The 24298-nt window shown below is 35.5% G+C and overlaps 1 protein-coding gene across 19 annotated transcripts in view; it reads left to right on the plus strand.

Moving 5' to 3' along the window:
• The window catches only part of KIF27 (kinesin family member 27), a 106568-nt gene that overhangs the window by 70548 nt on the left and 11722 nt on the right, over positions 1–24298 (plus strand). For 11 of the 19 annotated variants that reach the window (XM_073806018.1, XM_019940354.3, XM_019940360.3 and 8 more), the window contains 6 exons: positions 466–579; positions 3184–3360; positions 8078–8293; positions 16647–16853; positions 18327–18525; positions 20488–20652. In XM_073806018.1, the coding sequence (XP_073662119.1) occupies positions 466–579; positions 3184–3360; positions 8078–8293; positions 16647–16853; positions 18327–18525; positions 20488–20652 (1078 nt within the window). The remainder of the gene's footprint in view (positions 1–465; positions 580–3183; positions 3361–8077; positions 8294–16646; positions 16854–18326; positions 18526–20487; positions 20653–24298) is intronic. The other 8 variants (XM_019940362.3, XM_033857902.2, XM_033857899.2 and 5 more) reach the window with 6 other exon arrangements.

Genomic DNA, 24298 nt, shown 5'->3' on the forward strand with positions numbered 1-24298 from the left:
TCAATCTTGAAAGACTATTTTCATGCTGCAGAATCTGATTTTTGAATGCTGGAAACTGAATATAACTTTTCTTTTTACATTTCTCCTGTGATAAATTCTAATATCCCCATTGCAGATGGGTGCCTTGGGTGGACTAACTGAAGGTAATGAACTCAGAAAGGCAGAAGAAAAGAGCAAATTTATAATTTTCATACTCTTATCCCTGTTATGCAAATTTGTAACACTGGCAAAGAATGAAAAAAAATACCTAGTTTTTCTAGTAAATCCTGATTTTTACTGTGAGATTTTATTGCTTGAATGAGGGGCTAACATTATTTTCTTCTTAAATGGTCCCAACCTTCATCTACTCGTTTTCTTTCTTTTTGCAACTAAGAAAGTAAATGTTAAAATGATTATCTGCAGAAATATTTAATGATGACCATGTAGTAAAAGCAATAAGGTGTTTTCAATTCCTGTTATCTATAGGAACTACAGTTAAAAACAGAACAGGGAGAAGGTCTAAAACTGAAAGCTGAGGACCTTGATGCATTTAAGATGAAAAGGAGAAAAGGTTCGTTTGGAAGTATAGACCAACTCCAGGTTTGTCGATTCTATTTAGTGTTTCCTGGTTTCACTTCAATTTGATGATTGTCTAAGTAGGGGTAAAAAGTGGTGGACTCTGAATAAAATCTTCAAACACTAGATTTTGCCACTCAAGTACAAAATTTCTAATATTTCTTCTGAATTTTTTGTGTTATTAAAAAATTAATTTCCCATCCGGAAATGTGCTGTATTCTTATTTCAGTAGAAATGGGTTTATCTGAATGTTGAGGAATGTAAACATGAAAACTAGATTGTATTTATTCCCATGTCAAGACTGGTTTATTCACCTGGAAACATATATTTCTAAAGATAAGAGATCTCTACTCAAGCACAACCAAATTGTATATGCACCATATATAATATATTAAAAAGCTATTGTTTTAGTGCCACATTTAAAAAATGAAATCCATAGATTCATATCAAAGTTCAAAGAAACAAAGTTTTAATTTTATGTAAATTAGAAATGGCAGTTCTAAAAGTCTTGAAGATTAATGTGCTTAAAACTGTAATTACCCTCAAATGCAAATACATCACCTAAATTCTGAAAAATTTATTTGCTCTCTCTTCTTAAACCTTATATATTTTAATAGTAAAATTTAGGACATGAATGTATTCTCAGTTATTTTACTAGTGTATTTTAGAAATTAGTTGAAGAGCTCTCTCTCTGATGTGCTTGGTAATATTTCTGGGTGGAAGGGTATGTGGGGGAGTAGGTGAGGTAGGAATGCATAGAATAGTTAGACCTGCTTTTCAAAATGTTAAGGATCTAAATTTTAAATGAATACAATAATAGATTCCCACAGCTTGCACTGATTATGTTGGGTTAGAAATAATAATAAAACAAACAAACAAACAGAGACCTTCATGCTTTTTAATGTTGTAAAACAACATTTTCCAGAATTTGACTCTAAACAAGAACAAGATTATATATTAATCAATATGACTATCCAAAGACCTTTTAATAGGACATTGATTTGATATGAAGCTCTCTTATAAGAAGAGAGTATTTAAAATTGGAACTGTGTGGTAGGAATATTTATTATAAGAAAAGACAAAATAAGAAATTTTCAGAAAAGTTACTAAGATACAGTGAATTGCACAAATCATACCCTTTATTATATCAAATGCAGAAAAATCCATTCATTTATTATTATTTCCCTAAAAAAACCTGTATTATGTTAGCAGACTCCTACCCATTCTTCAAAGCACAGCTAAAATATTGCCTACTCTGTGAGGCTGGCACTGACATTTCTTCCATTTCTCAGACAGAACCGATCCCTCCTTCCATTTTTGCATACATAGTACCTAAGAGTTTGCTGTATACAACATTTATTATCAACCGTCATAATTTTTTGGTTTCTTTCCTGTTGGAATGGAGCTTACAGAATATGTTATTCATCTTTCAGACCCCACTCACAGTCAAGAAATGTTTGTAGAATATGTTTTAAGTTAATTGCTAGTCTTCATAGGGTCTCATATATGGAGTTTCTAAGGTATAGCTGGATATAACAAAACTAAAGTATTTCTGTAGCTGCTCTGGGATATGCTTCCTGTTCCTAATAATTGTAGAGCTGCTATTTTAGGCCTCAATATTATTTGGATGTGCTGTTGCTTATAGGACCATACTATCTAGGTCTGGATGGAAAACTACATAGCTGTGGACCTGCTTTGCCTTGGCTACTTTGCTCTCTTTTTCTCATGCGTATTCACTGTCTTATTGTCTTAATATAGATTTCTAGGGACAGTTTTTATCAAGTTTGAGAAGAACTGGAAAATAGTTCTATATTGATTTGTTTTCTTATTATTTGTTATTTAGGTGGCATTGCTTCATTACTATGTCCCAGTGCAGATGGACACTTGATAGAGTTCATCTTGGACAGTCATTCCATTCACATTTTTGTTTGTACTTATTTCTGGGTATCCTTAACTGAAGAGAATACTGAGATGTTTGTTTTGGAAATCTTTACAGCTCAATTTATTTTATTTTGTAATTATTTGATGTTGACAGGCTACAATGCAGAGTGGATTTCCATGCTCCATCATCTATGTCTTCCACAATGTGTATTCATTTATTCACCTCATTAGTTGATTGACTGAATCAAGAATTCATTTAACATTTTATTGAAAGCCAATCATGGGCCAGGCAGTAGAGCAGGCACTGAGGCTACAGAGGCAAAAAGCACTGTCGCTGCAATCAGTCAAGGAGCTCAAGTAGGGGAGAAAGACTGTAGAACAATCAGTAGTATTAGTGCTGTGAGAGAGGTGTGCACCTCTGTAACAGAGAAGATTTCCAGCATGTTCTCAGAACTAACTCTCAATGTAAAGAAAACTGTCAGCCTGAAAAATCTCAGACTCAAAACATATTTGTGGAATAAATTTTAATTCCTTGTAAAACAACACAGAAAGATGTTAGCTTAGAACCACTTATTTCTTGACAGTTTTGGACAGACACATTTTATTATTCTCACTGTTCATTTAAGGTATTCCAGATAGTTTTTAAATGTTCATTTAAGGTGTTTTAGTCAATCTGAAGCTATATTATTACCATATAAATTTTATGGTGAAGAAAAATTATAACATTTCTTTGGAATTTTAATGTAGAAATTGGATGAGCAAAAGAAATGGTTAGATGAAGAAGTAGAGAAAGTTCTGAACCAACGCCAAGAATTAGAGGAGCTGGAAGAAGACTTACAGAAACGGGAGGCCATAGTTTGTAGGAAGGAGGCCCTGTTACAGGAGAAGAGCCATCTGGAAAATAAGAAGTTACGATCTAGTCAGGTATTCTATTTAATATGCTCTTTGATTCTGGTTGTAAGCCTTATAAACTAGGATTTATTTTTCTCTATGAAGTAAATCATACCACTGTAAAGTTAGAAACCAAAAGAAAACTTTTCTGGTTTTCAGTGTATTTCGCTTATTAGTGCTTACTTAATGTCTATCACTAAAATCTATTTTGAAGTAAAATGTTCAATGTTCTACCAAGTATGATTTACTTATTATTAACTTTTGGGGGGTATTTTAAAAATTGTAGTATATTATACATAACATAAAATTTACCGTTTTGACCATTTTAAAGTGTACAATTCAGCGGCATTAATTACATTTACAGTGTGGCACAACCATCACTGTTGTCTATTTCCAAACTTTCTATTGCCTCAAGCAGAAACTCTGTAACCATTAAGCAATAATTCACCATTTCCCCTGGCAGCCTCTATTATTAACCTTAGTGGATATTTAATTAATTAATTTATTTATTTATTTTGCGGTACGCGGGCCTCTCACTGTTGTGGCGTCTCCCGTTGTGGAGCACAGGCTCCAGACGCGCAGGCTCAGCGGCCATGGCTCACGGGCCTAGCTGCTCTGCGGCATGTGGGATCTTCCCGGACCAGGGCACGAACCCATGTCCCCTGCATCAGCAGGCGGACTCTCAACCACTGCGCCACCAGGGAAGCCCCCTTATTGGATATTTTAAAAATTAATTGTACCATTTGATGCTGTAGAGTGAACATTGATAATTTGGAAGAATAGACTTGAAAACGATCTGTCATTTACTACTCACAGTTAGGGGTTTGCAGGTTTCGTGTAAAAGAAAGAAGATTTTGTATAGTGAAGATTTGTTTATTTTTCTAATTAAAAAGACAAGGGAGACTTCTAGTTTTCTAGTTTCAACAAGATGTGATATTTAGGAAGTCAGAACATACTGAGGTAAGCAGAGAGTGCAAATAAAGGAAACCCACAGGAAATCATAGCAAAATTGATTCTTTGAAGGTTGTTTTAATAAAACAGAAGAGAAACTTGAGACATATTTCTGGGTTTCTTTTAAAACAAAAGTCATAAGAATATTACATATTTTTTCAGTATTTAAGAAATACCATAAGATGCGATCATATGCATTTCAGACAAGAAACATGATATAAAAAAGCCTATATTCATAACATATAGAGATTTAACTCAAATGAATGAAAGACCTAGATGTAAGTGCTAAAACTATAAAAGTCTTAGAAGAAAACATAGGTATAACTCTTTGTGACCTTGGGTTAAGCAATGGTTTCTTGGATATTTCACCTAAAGCACAAGCAACAAAAGAAACATTAGATAAATTGGACTTCATCAAAATTAAAAATGTTTGTGATGCAAAGGACATTATCCAGAAAGTGAAAAGATAACCCACAGAATGGGAGAAGATATTTGCAAATCATATGTCTGATAAAGGACTTGTATCTAGAATAGATAAAAAACTCTAACAACTCAATAATAAAAAGACAACCCAATTAAAAAATGGGCAAAGGATATAATAGAAATTTCTTCAAAGAAGATATACAAATGTCCAATAAGCACATAAAAAGATGCTCAACATCATTAGCCGTCAGGTAAATGCAAACTAAAATTTAAATGAGATACTGCTTCACACCCACTAGGATGGCTATAATCAGAAAAATAGATAATAAGTGTTGGTGAGGATATGAAGGAATTGGAACTCTCATACACTGCTGGTGGGATTGTAAAATGGTGCAGTTGCTTTGGATAACTATCTTGTAGTTCCTCAAAAGGTTAAACATAGAATTACCAAATGACCTAGCAATTCCACTCCTAGGTGTATATCCAAGACAAGTGAAGACATACGTGCACAGAAAAACTTGTACATGAATGTTCATAACAGCATTATTCATAATAGTCAAAATATGAAAACAACCCAAATGTCCTTCAACTGATAATATATAAATGAAATAATGGGATATTATTCAGCAATAGAAAGGAATGAAGCACTGATACATTCTACAACATGGATGAACCCTGAAAATGTTATGTTAAGTGAAAGAAGCCAGTCACAGTAGGCAGTTCCATAGAGACAGAAAGTAGAATACTGGTTACTTAGGACTGGGTGGGGGCTTGGTGAGGAAATGGAATGACTGCTAGTGGGCATGGGGTTTCTTTTTTGGGGCTGATGAAATGTTCTAATATTGATTCTGGTGATGGTTGCACAACTTTGAGAATATACTAAAACCATCTAATTATACACTTTAGGTGAATTGTATGGTACGTGAGCTCTATTTTAGTAAAGCTATTACTCAAAAAAACTATAAACCCATAAAGGGAAAAAACAGTAGGGGAGACAACAGAGGACAAAATGTTACCAAAAAATGTAAGATGGAAAGCAGATAGATAAGTGGTTACTGACTTAGCAGAACAGAAGAAGCTGAAATCCAAATGTCTAGAAGAGGGACATCAATGAGAGCCAAGCCTTTAACTTTAGCTTTTTTTTTTTTTTTTTAAATAACAGCTTTATGAGATATAATTCACATAAACATGAAAAAGACTCGGAAATGAAGGGACCCTGATTTTTAGACGGCGGGAGTGAGGCCTAAGGATGAAAACAGGGCATAGTCAGGAAAGCATCCTTTTCTGATTCTGGGACTAGATGATTTATTTTCTGAAGATTGAACCAGATACAGCAGAGGGCCGGGTTAAGTCAAAATAAACAGGGAATGAATGAAAGTCTGAATCCTGAGATATCCATTTCCTAACCCCTACTTGGATCCCAAAATGCTGGCAGCCAGACTTAGACACTTCCCAGCAGGAGATTGGTGGATCTTTCTCAAACAGTCCCAGAAAAAAAGACCTTAAAAAATTTACATTTGGGAGCCCCCAACTAAGTGGCCAGATCCCAGATATATCCTATTGTGACACATCTTGCCCACAGCAGTTTATCAGGATTTTAATACCTGACTCTTAAGTATGATGTATATTTCAGGAATGCTACTAACATTAAAGACAGAGGCCAAAACAAAAGGAAAAAAAAAAAAAGAAGCTCAGATAAATTATAGAGATAGAGCAAGGAGCTGAAAAAACTTCTTAAAAAACCTTAATATCTTCAAGGTGGTAAAAGATGATACTCTATCCATAAAGCAAGAATTGCAGCCTATAAAAAACATGAAAGAACTTTCGGAAATTAAAAGGATTGGAGGATAATGTTAAGGAAGTATCTCAGAAAGTAAATAAAAAGATAAATAGAAATTAGGAGGAATAAAATTTAATTGGCAGGTAAACCCACAAAGTCCATCATCCAAGTAACAGGAATTCCAGAAAGATACAACAGAGAAAACAGGAGAAGAGGAAATTATCAAAGACATAATACAAAAAAATTTGTCAGCACTGAAGATATAAGACTGGGTTGAAATAGCTTATCAAAGGCACAGCAAAGAGTACTAAAAGCATATCATTGTGAAGTTTTGAGTACACTAGGGGAAAAAATGTATCCTGAAAGCTTCCAGATAGAAGACTAGTCACTTGAAAATCTTGAGAGTCAGAATGGCATTAGACTTCTCAACCTTCTTCATTAGAAGTTAAAAGACCTGAAGCAGTCTTAAAATTCATAAGGAAAATGGTTTCCAAACAAGGATTCTCTTTTTAGCCTAACTATCAATCAAATGGGAAGGTAGAATAAGGACATTTTCCGGTGAAAAAATTACCTACTACCTAGCCTGTCTCAGGAAACTACTAGAGGATGTGCTCCTTAAAAATGAGGGTGCAAGCTATGATAAAGGAAGACTCAGGATCCTGCAAATGTGATCTAACTGGAAATTTTCAGGATAGTACCAAAGGAAGTCCAGGAACAACTAGTCCAGTTTGGAGCAGGAGGATGGAGGCTCCAGGCAAAATGTTCATGTATTCACAAAATCATGTAAACTGACCATTGGTTTATCTAAAAGCTATAATACAACTTATGTTGGGAGAATAGAGGGAGGGGAAGTACAGAAGAGGAGGCATAGGAGTGCTAAATCCTTGTCTTCCGTAATAGATAATCAGCAGACAGTATCTAAAATTGGTAATGTTATTTAGAAACATGGACATAAACACCAAAAGAAATAGCTTAAAAGGTTAAAGATGGTTGTTTCTAGGGAGCAGGACTCAGGGGAAAGGGTCAGGTAGGGGACTCTTTTTAAAAACATTATTAAACCTTATGGCAGTATATACATATAATTACTTTGACGAAAAACTCTTTTTAAGATTATCTTAAATTGGTCATAATGAAGATCACCGTAAATCTAACTGGCCATAATTTTGACCGGAATGAAATAAGAGTAGAAACAAATTGTATGTTTAAATAACAACAAACCAAATGTCAACCTCTAGGAAACGTTAGCATACTTAATTCTACTATGTAACAGGCCAAGAAAGAAAAGTTTAATTTGGAAAATAATACAAAAGAAAAATACTGCCTCTCAAACCTGTGTTGTATAGTCTGGTTTGGCCAAGCAATACTTAGTAATAAATTCATTGTTTGAAAAATCTCCACTTTTTAAAAAAAGGCATTCAACTTAAGATTTTAGAAAATGAAGCTCCCCAGTCCCCCAAAAAACTCCATGGGAGAAAACAATAATGTAAAAGCTAAAAATATGTTCACTTAGTAATTTTCTCTGTGTTTTTCCTAATTTATTTACAGTCTGGATTTCTAATAACTGATCTTGGGGTGTCTGGTTGATTGTCTTTTTAGGCTTTAAACACAGATAGTTTGAAAATATCAACTCGCCTGAGCTTGTTGGACCAAGAGTTGTCTGAAAAGAATGTGCAGCTCCAGAACAGCACAGCTGAGGAGAAAATAAAGATTTCAGAACAAGTTCAAGCCCTCCAGAAAGAAAAGGATCAGCTACAGAGACGAAGAAACAGCGTGGATGAGAAACTTAAAAATGGTAGTGTGTTATCACCTGAAGTAAGTCGGTATGCTTTGAAACTAGAAGTACTGTATGATGGATCACTTGGATGATTTCCTCCATTTTTGTTACTTAAACATAAAAATGACAAATCTGGTCAACTTTGTTTCCTTGAGACTTTTGTCAGATGTAATGAGTCTGCCTGTCACCTGTTTGGCGCCATGAGGCATGCTTGACTAGAAACTGTGATGTCCTCTCGTAGAGGTCCATGAACGTGGTCCCTTCCAGGCATTGCCAGGGACTGGGAGACTAACGTTTCTTTTGAGTATGGTCTTTCTTAGCTGGGGTTTCTCATCTGAAATCACAGAACACAGAAAAAGATTTGAGGGACACTTTTCTTCATTTCTTCCAAAGAGGGCACCTGTCTTCTCTCTATGTACCTTTCTTGAATGATACTTGGTAATTCATCACATATAACTGATGTCTAGGGCATTAATGCTTAATTCTTTCAGAAAGTATGGGAGCATGTTCCACTCTAAGTCCTAGCCAAGTAGATGCATAAAACTCATACCCCAATAAAAACACCTTTTAGGGGCTTCCCTAGTGGCGCAGTGGTTGAGAGTCCGCCTGCCGATGCAGGGGACACGGGTTCGTGCCCCGGTCCAGGGGGATCCCACATGCCGCAGAGCGGCTGGGCCCGTGAGCCATGGCCGCTGAGCCTGCGCGTCCAGAGCCTGTGCTCCGCAACGGGAGACGCCACAACAGTGAGAGGCCCGCGTACCGCAAAAAAAAAAAACCAAAAAACAAACAAAAAACACCTTTTAGGATTTTTCATTTAGGGGAGGATATGACTTCTCTCACCTTTATTTTTTTTAACTATGTAAAAGATGTTTCATTTGTTGGCTAGCAAACTGTCCCAGACTTTGTCTTTTCAAAATTTTACTTCAGTTGGCAGTGGTATCTATACCTTATTACTTTATCAGACAAAGATGAACTTTTTTTTTTTTTAATTTATTTTTGGCTACACTGGGTCTTTGTTGCTGTGTGCAGCCTTTCTCTAGTTGCAGCAAGCGGGGGCTCCTCTTCATTGCAGTGCTTGGGCTTCTCATTGCAGTGGCTTCTCTTGTTGTGGAGCACGGGCTCTAGGTTTGCGGGCTCAGTAGTTGTGGTGCACGGGCTCAGCTGCTCCGCGGCATGTGGGATCTTCCTGGACCAGGGCTCAAACCCGTGTCCCCTGCATTGGCAAGTGGATTCTTAACCACTGCGCCACCAGGGAAGCCCCAAAGATGAACTTTTGAGCCTGGATTTTCTCTGCAAATATTTATAGTTGATGTCCAAAGTAAGGGAAAGCTGCTGAGAGAAAGTAAGTGGCTGGGAATCATGTATCTTGTGGTGTTTTAGATTGGAGCAAGTGTGACAAGAAGTGAAAGGGGCTGGTTAAGAAGGAACAGGGGAAAGGATTTCATGACATTATTGTTCATTGAGTTGATGAAAGAAATTGAAGACAACCTTGACTGGGGGCTATGTGACATTATAAGCTTCTACTGCCCTATTTTATAACTTAATTGGGGTAGCTTTGTCAAGGATCACAGAATGAGGTTGTCCTCCTGAGGCTGTTAAATTGGAGCCCCAAGCCTACAGATGTGAAGGTCTGAGAGCCTTAGATTCAGCAAAACATAGGATTTAAGGAATTCTTGCCTGCCCAGGACAGTTACTGGGCCCTATGGGAGAAAAAAAAAGAAGGAGAAAACATTATGCTTCTCTTGAGGAATTCATACTACATCTGAGGAGACAGATAGAAAGATGAGAAAACTCTAAACCCTGAAGAACATAAAAAAGCAAGTTATAGATAATGTAATAAAGCTATACTTATTACATTATTTATACAAAACAATGCAGTGATCATTTGGGGGAAGATTCAATTAAGGCAGCCTTGTTAGATCAGAATCTTGAGCTGGATTATGAAAAACATGGTATATATTGATAGATATAAGAAAGAAGGCCATTTTAGATAGAACACTGTTAAATAAGGCATAGAGATGGGAATGAGCAAATTATGTTTGCAGAGGGGTAGAGTGGCCATTCTTTTTTAATTTTAATCTTTTTGTACAATTTTTTTTTTTTTTTTTTTTTTTGCGGTACGCGGGCCTCTCACTGTTGTGGCCTCTCCCATTGCGGAGCACAGGCTCTGGACGCGCAGGCTCAGCGGCCATGGCTCACGGGCCCAGCCGCTCTGTGGCACGTGGGATCTTCCCGGACCGGGGCACGAACCCGTGTCCCCTGCATTGACAGGCGGACTCTCAACCACTGCGCCACCAGGGAAGCCCTTTTTGTACAATTTTTAAGGTTACACTCCATTTAGAATTATTACAAAATATTGTCTATATTCCCTGTGTTGTACAATACATCCTTGTAGCCTGTCTTACTCCCAATAGTTTGTACCTCCCATACTCCCACCCCTATAATGCCCCTCCCCCCACACTGGTAACCACTATTTTGTTCTCTATATCTGTGAGTCTGCTTCTTTTTTGTTATATTCACTAGTTTGTTGTAATTTTTAGATTCTGCCTATAACTGATATAGCATTTGTCTTTCTCTGACTTATTTCACTTAGCATATTGCCCTCCAAGTCCATCCATGTTGCTGCAAATGGCAAAATTTTGTTCTTTTTTATGGCTGAGTAGTATTCCATTGTGTATATATACCAATTCTTCTTTATCCATTTGTCTGTTGATGGACACTTAGGTTGCTTCTGTGTCTTGGCAGTTGTAAATAATGCTGCTGTGAACAATGGGGTGCATGTGTCTTTTCTAATTAGTGGGTGTTTTTTTTTTTCTGGATATGTACCCAGGAGTGGAATTGCTGGGTCATATAGTAGTTCTATTTTTAGTTTTTTGGGAAACCTCCATACTGTTTTCCACTGTGCACCAATTTACATTCCCACCAACAGTGTATGAGGATTCCCTTTTCTCCACATCCTCACCAACATTTGTTATTTGTGTTCTTTTTGATGATAGCCATTCTGACAGGTGTGAGGTGGTATCACATTGTGGTTTTGATTTGCATTTCCCTGATGATTAGCAATGTTGAGTATCTTCTCATTTGCCTGTTGGCCATCTGCATTTCTAGAGGGTCAATTCTTATCTTCAAGAAACATTTAAGTTTCTATTTCATGAGGAATTCTGTAACTAAAAACATTATGTAGTGTTTTGTGGTGAAAATGCAGCACAATGCATGGTACTTGTTTGGCAGCCACCCTGGATTTGTTTGAGGGAAGGGTGAGCCGCCTACAATCGGTGGGGTTCCATTTAGTCCTGTGAGCGTCTGTGCACCCTGCTTCCACATGGTTGGTTCTTCTTAGCATAGCTCTGAAATGGGCTCTGCTCTCACCACTGTTTTCACGCCAAGATTGGTAGTACTAAATAGATCTCCAGTAGCAGATGATCAGGAACATGAGATTCTGCTGTGACGTAAGACATCAGTAAAATCTAGGTGGAATGGTTTGCTGTTTTGATGTCTTTAAACTTGCTCAGAATTATTTTTTCTTTCCACAATAAATCAGAATATTTTTTCTAATTGTATTACTTCATGGGAAATGATAGAAAGATTTTAGATCACTATACTAGTACAGGATTACCCAACAATTTAATATAGACAAATCACCTCCTTTTTTGAGGGGTAAAATCCAGAAACTAAAATTTAGAAAAAATAAAATATTTGAACTCTGTTTTTCTAATAATGCAGAGCAGTTACCTAGTAAGTGGAGTATAGGAAGAATACATATGAATATCTATGTTTATTTCATCTTTTACATTTTCAATTTCATGTTTTTTCGGTTTTTTTTAAATTTCATGTTTTATCATTAGGAAATGCATATAGTTTATAGAGAAATACATGCAGTGCTTGCTCAAAAGGTTTTGTTTGTCATGTTTGTTTTTTACTAATGGGAAATTTGTGATCTAAGATGTTTGGAGATCACTGCTTTAGATCCTTGTTACTCTCAGTGTGATCTCTGTACCAGCAACAATAGTATCACCTGGGAGCCTGTTAGAAATGCAGAGCCTCAGGCACCACCAAGACCTGCTGAATTAGAAGTCTGCATTTTTACAAGCTCCCTGGTGCATGTTTGGAAAGCAGTGCTCTGTGACAAAGCATAGTCAACTCTTGATAATCTAAGGTTTGAGTTGTGGCAAATTCTTCATCCTGGGACAGCTTCCCATTGCCCCTCATCTTCTCAACCTACAACTTTTTGCTGGGTTAGATGGAAACACAAATATTTATATGCTGGAGCCTCACTAGAGCAGGCTATCCTCAGGGTTCTATAGATTTGCTGCCTTACATTATCTCAGTGCTTCGCTAACATAGATCCAAAACTATAGAAACTAAATTTGTACCAAATTGTTCTCAGCCATTACATAAAGGCAAACTCTTTCCACATTTATTTTTTTTGTTTTTTTTTGTGACCTTTCTAAACTGTTTTAACTTACAGGCCTTATAAAATGTCAGTTTTATGGCAATAAATATTAGCTCCTGTGCTTGCAGAAAACATGAACTTACTACTTTGCAGGAGAAAGAGTTATCAGCAGAACTATGTCTTTTTCACAAATAATGGGGCTCACTGTGCTCAGGTGTACTAGGTAATCCTTTCTTTTTTTTTTAATTTTTAATTTTTATTTATTTTTTTATGCAGCAGGTTCTTATTAGTTATCCATTTTATACATATTAGTGTATATATATCAATCCCAATCTCCCAATTCATCACACCACCACCACCCCCTGCTGCTTCCCCCCATTGGTGTCCATACATTTGTCCTCTACATGTGTGTCTCAATTTCTGCCCTGCAAACTGGTTCATCTGTACCATTTTTCTAGGTTCCACATATATGCATTAATATACGATATTTGCTTTTCTCTTTCTGACTTACTTCACTCTGTATAACAGACTCTAGATTCATCCACATCTCTACAAATAACCCAATTTTGTTCCTTTTAATGGGTGAGTAATATTCCATTGTATATACGTACCACATCTTCTTTATCCATTCGTCTGTCGATGGACATTTAGGTTGCTTCCATGACCTGGCTACTGTAAATAGTGCTGCAATGAACACTGGGGTGCACATGTCTTTTTGAATTATGGTTTTCTCTGGGTATATGCCCAGTAGTGGGATTACTGGGTCATATGGTAATTCTATTTTTAGTTTTTTAATGAACCTCCATACTGTTCTCCATAGTGGCTGTATCAATTTACATTCCAACCAACAGTGCAAGAGAGTTCCCTTTTCTCCACAGTCTCTCCAGCATTTGTTTGTAGATTTTCTGATGCTGCCCATTCTAACTGGTGTGAGGTGATACCTCATTGCAGTTTTGATTTGCATTTCTCTAATAAATAGTGATGTTGAGTAGCTTTTCGTATGCTTCTTGGCCATCTATATGTCTTCTTTGGAGAAATGTCTATTTAGGTCTTCTGCCCATTTTTAGATTGCGTTGTTTGTTTTTTTAATATTGAACTGCATGAGCTGTTTATATATTTTGGAGATTAATCCTTTGTCCGTTGATTCATTTGCAAATATTTTCTCCCATTCTGAGGGTTGTCTTTTTGTCTTGTTTGTAGTTTCCTTTGCTTTGCAAAAGCTTTTAAGTTTCATTAGGTCCCATTTGTTTATTTTTGTTTTTATTTCCATTACTCTAGGAGGTGGATCAAAAAAGATCCTGCTGTGATTTATGTCAAAGGGTGTTCTTTCTATATTTTCCTCTAAGAGTTTTATAGTGTCCGGTCTTACATTTAGGTGTCTAATCCACTTTGAGTTTATTTTTGTGTATGGTGTTAGGGAGTGTTCTAATTTCATTCTTTTACATGTAGGTGTCCAGTTTTCCCAGCACCACTTATTGAAGAGACTGTATTTTCTCCATTGTATATCCTTGCCTCCTTTGTCAGAGATTAGTTGACCATAGGTGCATGGGTTTATCTCTGGGCTTTCTATCCCGTTCCATTGATCTGTATTTCTGTTTTCGTGCCAGTACCATACTGTCTTGATTACTGTAGCTTTGTAGTATAGTCTGAAGTCAGGGAGTCTGATTCCTCCAGCTCTGTTTATTTCCCTCAAGACTGCTTTGGCTATTCGGGGTCTTTTGTGTCTCCATACAAATTTTAAGATTTTTTGTTCTAGTTCTGTAAAAAATGCCATTGGTAATTTGATAGGGATTGCATTGAATCTGTAGATTGCTTTGGGTAGTATAGTCATTTTCACAATGTTGATTCTTCCAATCCAAGAACATGGTATATCTCTCCATCTGTTTGTATCATCTTTAATTTCTTTCATCAGTGTCTTATAGTTTTCTTCATATCAACAATTTGAAGAATAAAAACCATATGATCATCTCAATAGATGCAGAAAAAGCTTTTGACAAAATTCAACACCAATTTATGATAAAAACCCTCCAGAAAGTGGGCATAGAGAGAACCTACCTCAACGTAATAAAGGCTATATATGACAAACCCACAGCAAACATCATTCTCAATGGTGAAAAACTGAAACCGTTCCTCTAAGATCAGGAACAAGACAAGGATGTCCCCTCTCACCACTGTTATTCAACATAGTTTTGGAAGTCCTAGCCACGGCAATCAGAGAAGAAAAAGAAATAAAAGGAATACAAATTGGAAAAGAAGAAGTAAAACTGTCACTGTTTGCAGATGACATGATACTATACATAGAGAATCCTAAAGATGCCACCAGAAAACTACTAGAGCTAATCAATGAATTTGGTAAAGTTGCAGGATACAAAATTAATGCACAGAAATTTCTTGCATTCCTATACACTAATGATGAAAAATCTGAAAGAGAAGTTAAGGAAACACTCCCATTTACCACTGCAACAAAAAGAATAAAATACCTAGGAATAAACCTACCCAGGGAGACAAAAGACCTGTATGCAGAAAACTATCCACATTTGTTTTTGGTAGAATATAATCATAGTATGCATTCAAAAGTCAAATATTTTTTTGGGTTATTCACTTTTATTTTCTGGTTCTTCTTATTCACCTAAGTACCTTTCAGGATTTAAGTTTGTTTTTCTTAAAAAGGTGAATATTATTTTCTTCCTTATGGAGTGATTATCAAATCTTCAAATTCAGTAATTGCACAAAGAAATAAAATGGCTGCTGAACTTTTTTTTTTCCAAAATGGCTCTTTCAGGAGATTTTATAAAATGGCTTTAAAAAAAATAAGTATTATTCAACCTCCCATTGGAATAGGTTATTAACCTACCTTTTCCCTGAATTCCAGAAAAGGAGTTCCAGAAGTCATTCTAACTGTTCGCTGGGGAGATCAGAAATAGTAACATTATTTTTCTTTGAAATGCTATGGGGAGGAGAGGAGAGAAATACTTGGGTCATATACCCAAGACATATGAAAATGTTTTTTGCTCCTCTCTCTTCATTAAGTTGTTCAGCAGATACGTACTGAGTTTAAACTATGTAATATGTACTGTGCTGGGCAATAAGGATGTGAGTATGGACAAGACCATCTGCCCTCAGGGAACTTAAAGTTGAAGTGGCCTCCACCACAAGTATGGGGATACAAAAATATATATCCAGGTCTTACCACGTCCAAAATAATTTCTTACCAGAGATTTAGATCCCCCAAATAAGATGTTATTTGGATAATTCAGAGAACAGCTAGGTTTTCTGACAGCAATTCATCAGATTTTTTTTTTCCTACAGAGGGAATCTTCTTTGGCATATGAAAAAAAGGTTTTGCTGCCACCATTTTTAGTGCCTCCACTTTCCCTCTAATGACATCTCCTAGGAATCTTATAAAATGTTTCATGTCCTTAAATCCTCACTACTTTTTCTTATGTTACACAGTGTTTTTTCCCTGGAGACTCTCCTCTGATTACTAGTTCTTAATAACTTATTTTAATATATTTCCTCTTTCCTTCCTAGCAATATATTGTTTTGATAGATCCTTGAAGGGACCCCCGAGGTCTCCAGATCTCAGTGACACATAATATGCACTTTAGGAGCCATGGAGGGAGATAACATGATGACACTGTCAAACCTGTGGGCTGAAGCTTTGTTCAAGTGTATTCCTTCGTGATCAGCATTTGCTTATGACCTTGGGATGTGTCATAACTCACCTAACCTTCTTCCTCTTCCATTTTGCTACCCAAGGTTTACTACAAAGATTCAATGATTATTTGTTATATATATGTGTGTGTGTTTGTGTGTGTGTGTGTGTACACACAGTGCATTGTGTAGCATAGTAAGCACTCAATAAACATTTTTTTAATTTAGTAGAAGAATGGTACTGTCCGTTAGACTCAAATAGCATAATAAGATCTTAGTATATGACAAAGTCCAAGTTATACTGTTTCATTTAAAATGAGTGATTTCTTTTGTATTATATCTAGGAAGAACATGTTCTTTTCCAACTTGAAGAAGGGATTGAAGCTTTGGAAGCTGCAATTGAATACAAGAACGAACATATCCAGAGTCGCCAGAACTCACTCAGAGCTTCACTTCAAAATCTCTCTCATAGTGAAGAAAATGTCTTAGAAAAACTAATCTGCCTGAGTCCTGTTGAGATTAGAGCTATTCTTTTCAGATATTTCAATAAGGTTTGTTCTTCAGGGACAGAGGATTTTCTTATAAAGAGGGGTTGAGATGCTTATACAGCTCACATTTATGTAGAATTTACAGCACTGAATGTTGTCATCTGAAATCTTTGCACTTATCCACGTATGTAGGCCTAACTTTGTGAGGTTCTTAAAGTTGAAGGGCCTTTTGAAAGAGGGCTTTTGGGAATAGTTTTAAAAACCAAAGAATTTAAGTTATATTCCTCAGTCACTATATCTTGGTTGTATGTTTTCTAGATTTGATTGTTCTTACTCAGCATTCGTGAAAAATCAAGGGCCCTCCAGGTTTGGGTTCCCTTTCCTTCATTGCTGTAGGGTAGGGGTAACCTGTACCTTCTCATTATACCCTATGAATTGAAATGGAGGTGAAATGGTGCATCAGTGACAAAGATAGTAATAGATTTTAGCATTAACCTGGATGGGCTTAATATAAATTAAAATATTTTATACAGATTTGACAGCTTACTGATAGAGATGTTTCACAGCATTGAAAACTGTATCTGTCTTTTCTCTAATGTCTTCTCTTAAGATATATATTATGAAGTGTTAAGTAGATAACTCTTTTCTCTGAAAAATATATTCAGTTTAAGGGAATAGCAGACAGTTGATGAAAAATGAAACACAGAAGTTTTAAAATAAAGTTCTAATTCTGTTAGACAATTGAAATAAAGATGACTAAATTAATGGAAATGTGATACACAGGCCTTCTCTTGGATAATTACCGTCAGTAGTAAGCTTCTATTATTGATGCAAGTGCATCCCATCACTGGGTGTGTGGAGGGCAGAAATATGGTGCATGTTGTCTGAGGCTTTGATACAGATAACTCTTCTGTGGTGTTCTTAGAGCAAGGGTTCTTAACCCAAAGCACCCAGGTGAAGGTCAGTGGATTTTCTGGTCTTAAGAACTCTTTGTAGAAATGAGTATTTTTCTGGAGAGAATGTCATTACATTATTAACAAGTTCTGTGACACAGATATTGTCTGAAGTGTTTTTACTTTATATCAGTGCAGAGAGGAACCCACTGGACTAAATGTACAATCTGAGACCGAACTCTATAGCTTAAAAATTCTGTCACTTATTTATAACATTCACTTTGGAGTTAAAGATGAGAATTATCTAGATGTTACAGAAGTCTTTAGATTCTTGATATCTTTTTAGACTGGAGAAATGGAGTTGTAGGATTATAAATGTAAACTACAAAGATCATGTCTAAGAAATGATGGAGAGGTGATTGTTAGAGTAGAGCAACATTATATTTAAAATGAAGTTGTTACCAATTCAGAATCTCAGTGAATTAAAAAGGCTGTTAGGTTATCTTGTGGGTATATTACAAAGCATTTGCCTAGCTATACCATGGGGATTAAGGGAGTTCATCTTTATGAAGTCTAAGAGAAGTAAATTGTCTATTAGGCTGTCTAAAACACACTTAAAAGATCAAAAAAATGTCTTTGCTAGGTGGTTAATCTGCGAGAAGCTGAACGGAAACTACAGTTACAGAATGAAGAAATTAAAATGAAAGTTCTGGAACGGGATAATGTGGTTCGTGAGTTGGAATCTACACTGGAACATCTGAAATTGCAGTGTGACCGGAGACTGACCCTTCAGCAAAAGGAACACGAGCAAAAAATGCAGCTTCTGCTACATCATTTCAAAGGTAACTGCCCCTTCACATCAGTTGTGTAATGGGGACGTGTAGGAGGGGGATTGGGAAAGGAAGGTAGGACAGAATTGGATCACTTAAAGTCCAACATGTATAAATAGTTACTACTTATATGTGTTTTGTGCTTTACATGTTTTGGTCCACATCTTGGGATAGTTGACTTTGTTGCAGGGCTATTCATGCTTGAAATGCCATCTCCTCTGCCTGTCCCCAGTGCCACACAGAGAACTGCTGCAATCCTGTTACTTTGTTGTGGTCTACTTTTTATGTAGGAATGTGGGATGACTTCTGGCTTGGTGGTGTACAGTTGAAAAGTTCCCCATCTCTAGGATATAGAACCTTGATATTTAAATCACTTTCCCTTCATAAAATTAAACTGATAGGTTCTGTCAGGTTTCTGGTTATATTTCTTGTTACAGTTTTCAGTAAATTATAAATTTTATGCATTAAGTTATAGCTTAGGTCAAAATTAGTCTACCATTGATGGGCACATAGTGTTATCAGTGCACAGTAGTTCAACCGTCAACTGTGGTATGGAGTTGTCATAGCAATTGGTCTTCAATACCTGGGCTTATGGCTGGTACACACAGTTCCTATGGCAACAAAATCACTGCCTGGCGATAACTTCAACGCCTGGAATGCTTCAGTCCAGGTGGCTTGGCTGTTTAGTCTTGATTCTTATGAATCTATAGCTGGAAATGTGCTAAAAAGGATCTGGAAGAAGCAACCTGAGTAAGCAGAAAATTGGAAAATATATGCATTTGAGTGTTGAGGCAGTTTGCCTCTAAGTTAATTCTATAACAAGTTAATTAGCAACCAGTTGCCTGATGACAGGATTTCCTTGACTGGATTCCATATGTTATTTCATTCAAACATGCTTTCCTTACCTTATGTTAATTCTGTCTTAAGTCTCTAAAAGTGATATTTTAATAGAATTTTTAATATGTTTTTCAAGTGGTTGGCATTTTACCGCAAAAGTTCATGCTTTAGCCAAATGAGAACATTTAAAAAATCATTCATTTCTATAGCTGGGACAAGTTTTTCATAGCAAGGTTATAACTGAAAATGTTAACAACTTACGAATTTTCTAATTTCAACTGAATATAGGCCATAAAATTAAGTTCATTTTTATGATATCCTTCATGGGGATTCTGATTTGTAATGTTATTAATTTAAAATGTTTTTTAAATAAGATGATGGGTTAATATAAAATTACAGATATACTTAGATCAATTTTTACAAAACAACCAATTATAACAAAAGAAAATTACAAACCAGTAGGACCATTTTGTAGATTTACCAATAGGAAAGAGTAGGTCTGAAAGTGTGTATTTCTGAAGGTCAGTAAACTGCGTTTTACTGGTTCTAGAACCTAACCCAAAGGGGACAGTTTTAGACATTCCTAAATATTAATTAGAAGCTTTAAAATTATATTGTGTCATAAACTAGAACTTTACTTATACTTCCCCCCCCCTTCTCCTTTTTTGGTGGTGTTTTCCTTTGTAATTTAATCTTTCTAGCCTCTTTTGACAGGTTTCCAGTTTTTGAGCGTTTTTTTGGTTCTATATTTCTTGGGCCTATAAACTTTAGGCTTATAACTTTCCATATATCCGTGGTTCCTGATATAAACTTCAAGACATTGATGCAGCTGGACAGAGTTCCAAATGTGAACCTTACTTCTGCTCTTCTGAGGATAAATTTAGTTAGTAGCTATTCAAAAAGTGCTTATGAATCATGAAAAATGCGGTAGCTGGTAGGGATTAGGGTGGAGAAGGGCTCATCCTACTTCGAAAAATTTTACAGGCAGAAGACTCCAAATTGTAGCTGAAAACAAATCCAGCCAAGTAATAGATACATGTAACATACTTCTGACCCTACAATACAGTCTGGGAGTTCTGTTAGAATTTTCAATCATTTACTTTAAACTGATTTTAAATGTAAATTTCTGTTTTATAGAGCAAGATGGAGAAGGCACTGTGGAAACTTTAAAAAATTATGGAGATAAAATCCAGCAGCTGGAAAGAGAGCTTTATTTCTATAAGAAAACCAGCAGAGATCTTAAGAAGAAACTTAAGGAATTGGTAGGGGAAGCAATTCGGCGACAACTAGTACCATCAGAAAGTAAGAGATTTAGTGTTACTTGTCACGCCAACACCATAGCATGGTTTGTAGTGGAGCCTTTCCCAATTGATTGGATTATTTAGGATTAGATATTTAACTTCTCTTTGTCTCTGTAGACAAAAATAGTTGTCTAGTCTATGTGTAACACAGAACCACTGGAGAAAAGAATAAATGAACAAATGTATATGTGTGAAGGAAATGATCATTTATTCGATTGCCTGCCATGTACCAGGGGCTCTTGTGTTCTCTAACTCACTTAATTCTTAAAATAACCCTAAATATAGGATAGCTGTTGTTTTCCTGTTTTATAGTAAATTAAGCCTTCTGATTATCATAAAAAAGTAAAATAGAGAATAATAAAAGTAAAATAATATTTATGTATTTCTAAGATCAGTCATGTTTTTTCATATCATGACCTCTAGAAATTCAAACATATAATAAAACCCATCATTGAGACAAGGAAGTTTTCTTGCATAATTATATGTAGATATGTAGAAATAACCATCTTCCTCAATGAAATGATAAAACATGACAAAGAACTTTGCAAAAGCAAGAAGTGCCATGAAGGTGATACACTGTTATGATTAAAACATATTGTCTTACTACCATGTGTAAAAGAGATAGCTAGTGGGAAGCTGCTGTATAGAATAGGGAGCTCAGCTCAGTACTCTGTGATAACCTAGAGGGGTGGTATGGGGGTGGGGTGGCAGGGAGGCTCAAGAGGGAGGGGATACAGGTATACGTATAGCTGATTCACTTTGTTCTACAGCAGAAACTAACACAACATTGTAAAGCAATTATACTCCAATAAAAAGAAAAAAGAAAAAACATATTGTCTTTAAGCCACCAATAGAGAGGAATCAATATCTCTAAAATAATGTATACTCATTTTATAAAAGAATTAGCCTTCCTTTAGAGAAAGTATTCTTCTAATAAGTTAAGAATGGCTTTTGAAAGTTGACTTTACAGCTCTTTTTAGGAACACAACTATTTTGTACCTGTAAAGAAAACTAAAGATGGGTACAACAAGGTATAAAGAGTACACCTGAAACTAATATAATGTTATATGTCAATTATATCTCAACTTAAAAATATAATTATAAAAATGAAACCATAAAAATATAGAAACCAATGGAAAATGATATATATGCACAATGAAAAGATATATACTGAATATATAATATAAGCAGAATTAACATAGTTTTAAATCTTAAAACTTAGTAATATTTTAGAAAAGTAGTTCTAATACTACCTTATATTTATTGTATTTATCATTTACAGGCATTTTCCCAAATAGTTCAGTTTAGCCCTCAAACTCAGGGTAGGCCGGTATATGCTAACCTCATTTTTATATGAGGAAATTAAAGCTTAGAGCGGTCCAGTGACTCACGAGCTGACCAGTAATTAGAGCATGGTCTAAGGTCCCTGGTCTTCTGATTCCTGGTTCTGTGTTCTAGTATAAAAGTCATTTTAGGATAGAGATGTGATACAAACATATGAATTCTGCCAAAGAGACTAACCTTTCTGATTTTCAATGTAGTAATGCAGAGGTATTTACTCATATAATTAAAATATTTACTTGAAATACAGCCTGCAACATGTAGCTGAACCTTTTACTTGAAACACTATCTGCAAAAAATTAAAATGTAAACAGGTATTAAGTAGGACACAGAGCAATTAGCACAAAACCATTTTTGCTTTAAAAAAATTCACTTTCAAATTTGAGATATCTGAAATTAGATGTTTACTGTTTAAATGGCCCATGTTTATACTGCTGAGTCTACTAGACATCTCTTAAAATGACAGTGTGGTATACGGTGGTAAACAGGTTTAAGAAACCTAGATCTGGGACTTCCCTGGTGGGCCAGTGGATAAGACTCCACGTTCCCAATGCAGAAGGCCAGGGTTCAACTAGATCCAGCCTGCCGCAACTAAAGATCCCACACGCAGCAACGAAGATCCCATGTGCCACAACTAAGACCCGGCACGGCCAAAATAAAATAAGTAAATAAATAAATATTAAAAAAGAAAGAAAGAAAGAAACCTGGATCCTAATCATGCTCTTGAATGAAACAAATATAAAAAGCTTTAAAAAAGCTAAATAATCTTGGAGATGTGTAAAGTGAGGATAACTCCTGTTTTACCAACTGACCTGGGAAGTCTAGTCTTTTTCTTTCTTTTTTCGGCTGCACCACGTGACTTGCAGGATCCTAGTTCCCCGACCAGGGATCAAACCCCGGCCCCCAGCATTGGAAGCTCAGAGTCCTAACCACTGGACCGCCAGGGAATTCCTGGAAGTCTAGTCTTAAAAATAATAATGTTGAAGATGTTATCTCAGCTAATTTGCTATATCCCCTAGAACCATCTTAAATATGTTTATTTTTTGGCTATAAAAAGTAATACATAGTCATTATAGAAAACTTTGAAAATATAGAAAAAAATCAGAAAAAGACCACCCATAATCCTACCCACAACTATTAACATTTCGGCATAATTCTTTTCACTGTTTTCCTTATGTTTTAAAAAAATTCATTTGGAATCATATTGGTGATATAGCTTGTACTGTATCCTACCTCAAAATGCAGCTCCAATAAAATGACATTAAATAAGACTTGTTTGAATTATAAAATATAGCAGTTTAAATATATCAAATTTTGAGTTCCCTAACCTGTATTATATGCTTAATAATCAGTATCCTAATTAATATATAACTGTCTTGGTATTCAGTTGACTGGGTTTTGTTAGTAGTCTTTTCATTGTCTGCCTACCAGACTTTATCTGCTTTGAATATTTTTAGCATTTTCAAATAGCAAAAGAATTAATCTTTTGACTAAAATATCTTGGTCACTTCTAAAAAGTGACCAAAAAGACTAAAAGCACTTGGTCATGCTTCTGTCACAGTGCATCTATTTTCTAACATTTTGTGAGGATAAAATCAGTATATATGGACATGCAGTCTGTGTACTTGTTTAAGTATTTAAAACTCTATACTTTTTTTAATTGAATAATATTGTATTTTATCCCAAAACAAAACATAAAAGTCTTGAAAGATACACAATTTAAGACATAAATTCTTATTTCGTTAAATCCAAGCAACTCTTTAAATTCAGCTTTAGCCATAATTAGAAGAATTTAATTATTGTTTCTTTTCTTTGGAGAGGATTGTTGATTGAATATAAAAATACTTACATATCATTCATTTCAGAGATTACATTGAATTTCACTGAGAAAGAAAATTCTTTTTTAGCAAAAGTTATGAACTTAATTATAAAATATATAATATTTTGAAGACGTTACACTGGAGGTACAAGTTTATGACACAATAAAAATTTGATGAATGTATATGATACTAAATGCATTAATTAGATTTGTGTGTTATACCATACATTTGTAAATATATAATTTACAATGTGGTCAATTACATTAGTAAAACCATTCATCTTTTTTTTTTCTACCTTTTATTTTAACATCTTTATTGGAGTGTAATTGCTTTACAATGGTGTGTTCGTTTCTGCTTTATACAAAGTGAATCAGCTATACATATACATATATCCCAATGTCTCCTCCCTCTGGCGTCTCCCTCTCTATCCCTCTAGGTGGTCCCTAGATCCCTCTATCCACCCTCTATATCCCACCCCTCTAGGTG

The sequence above is a fragment of the Tursiops truncatus genome, chromosome 6, assembly GCF_011762595.2.
Source record: "Tursiops truncatus isolate mTurTru1 chromosome 6, mTurTru1.mat.Y, whole genome shotgun sequence".
NCBI classification, from domain to species: domain Eukaryota; kingdom Metazoa; phylum Chordata; class Mammalia; order Artiodactyla; family Delphinidae; genus Tursiops; species Tursiops truncatus.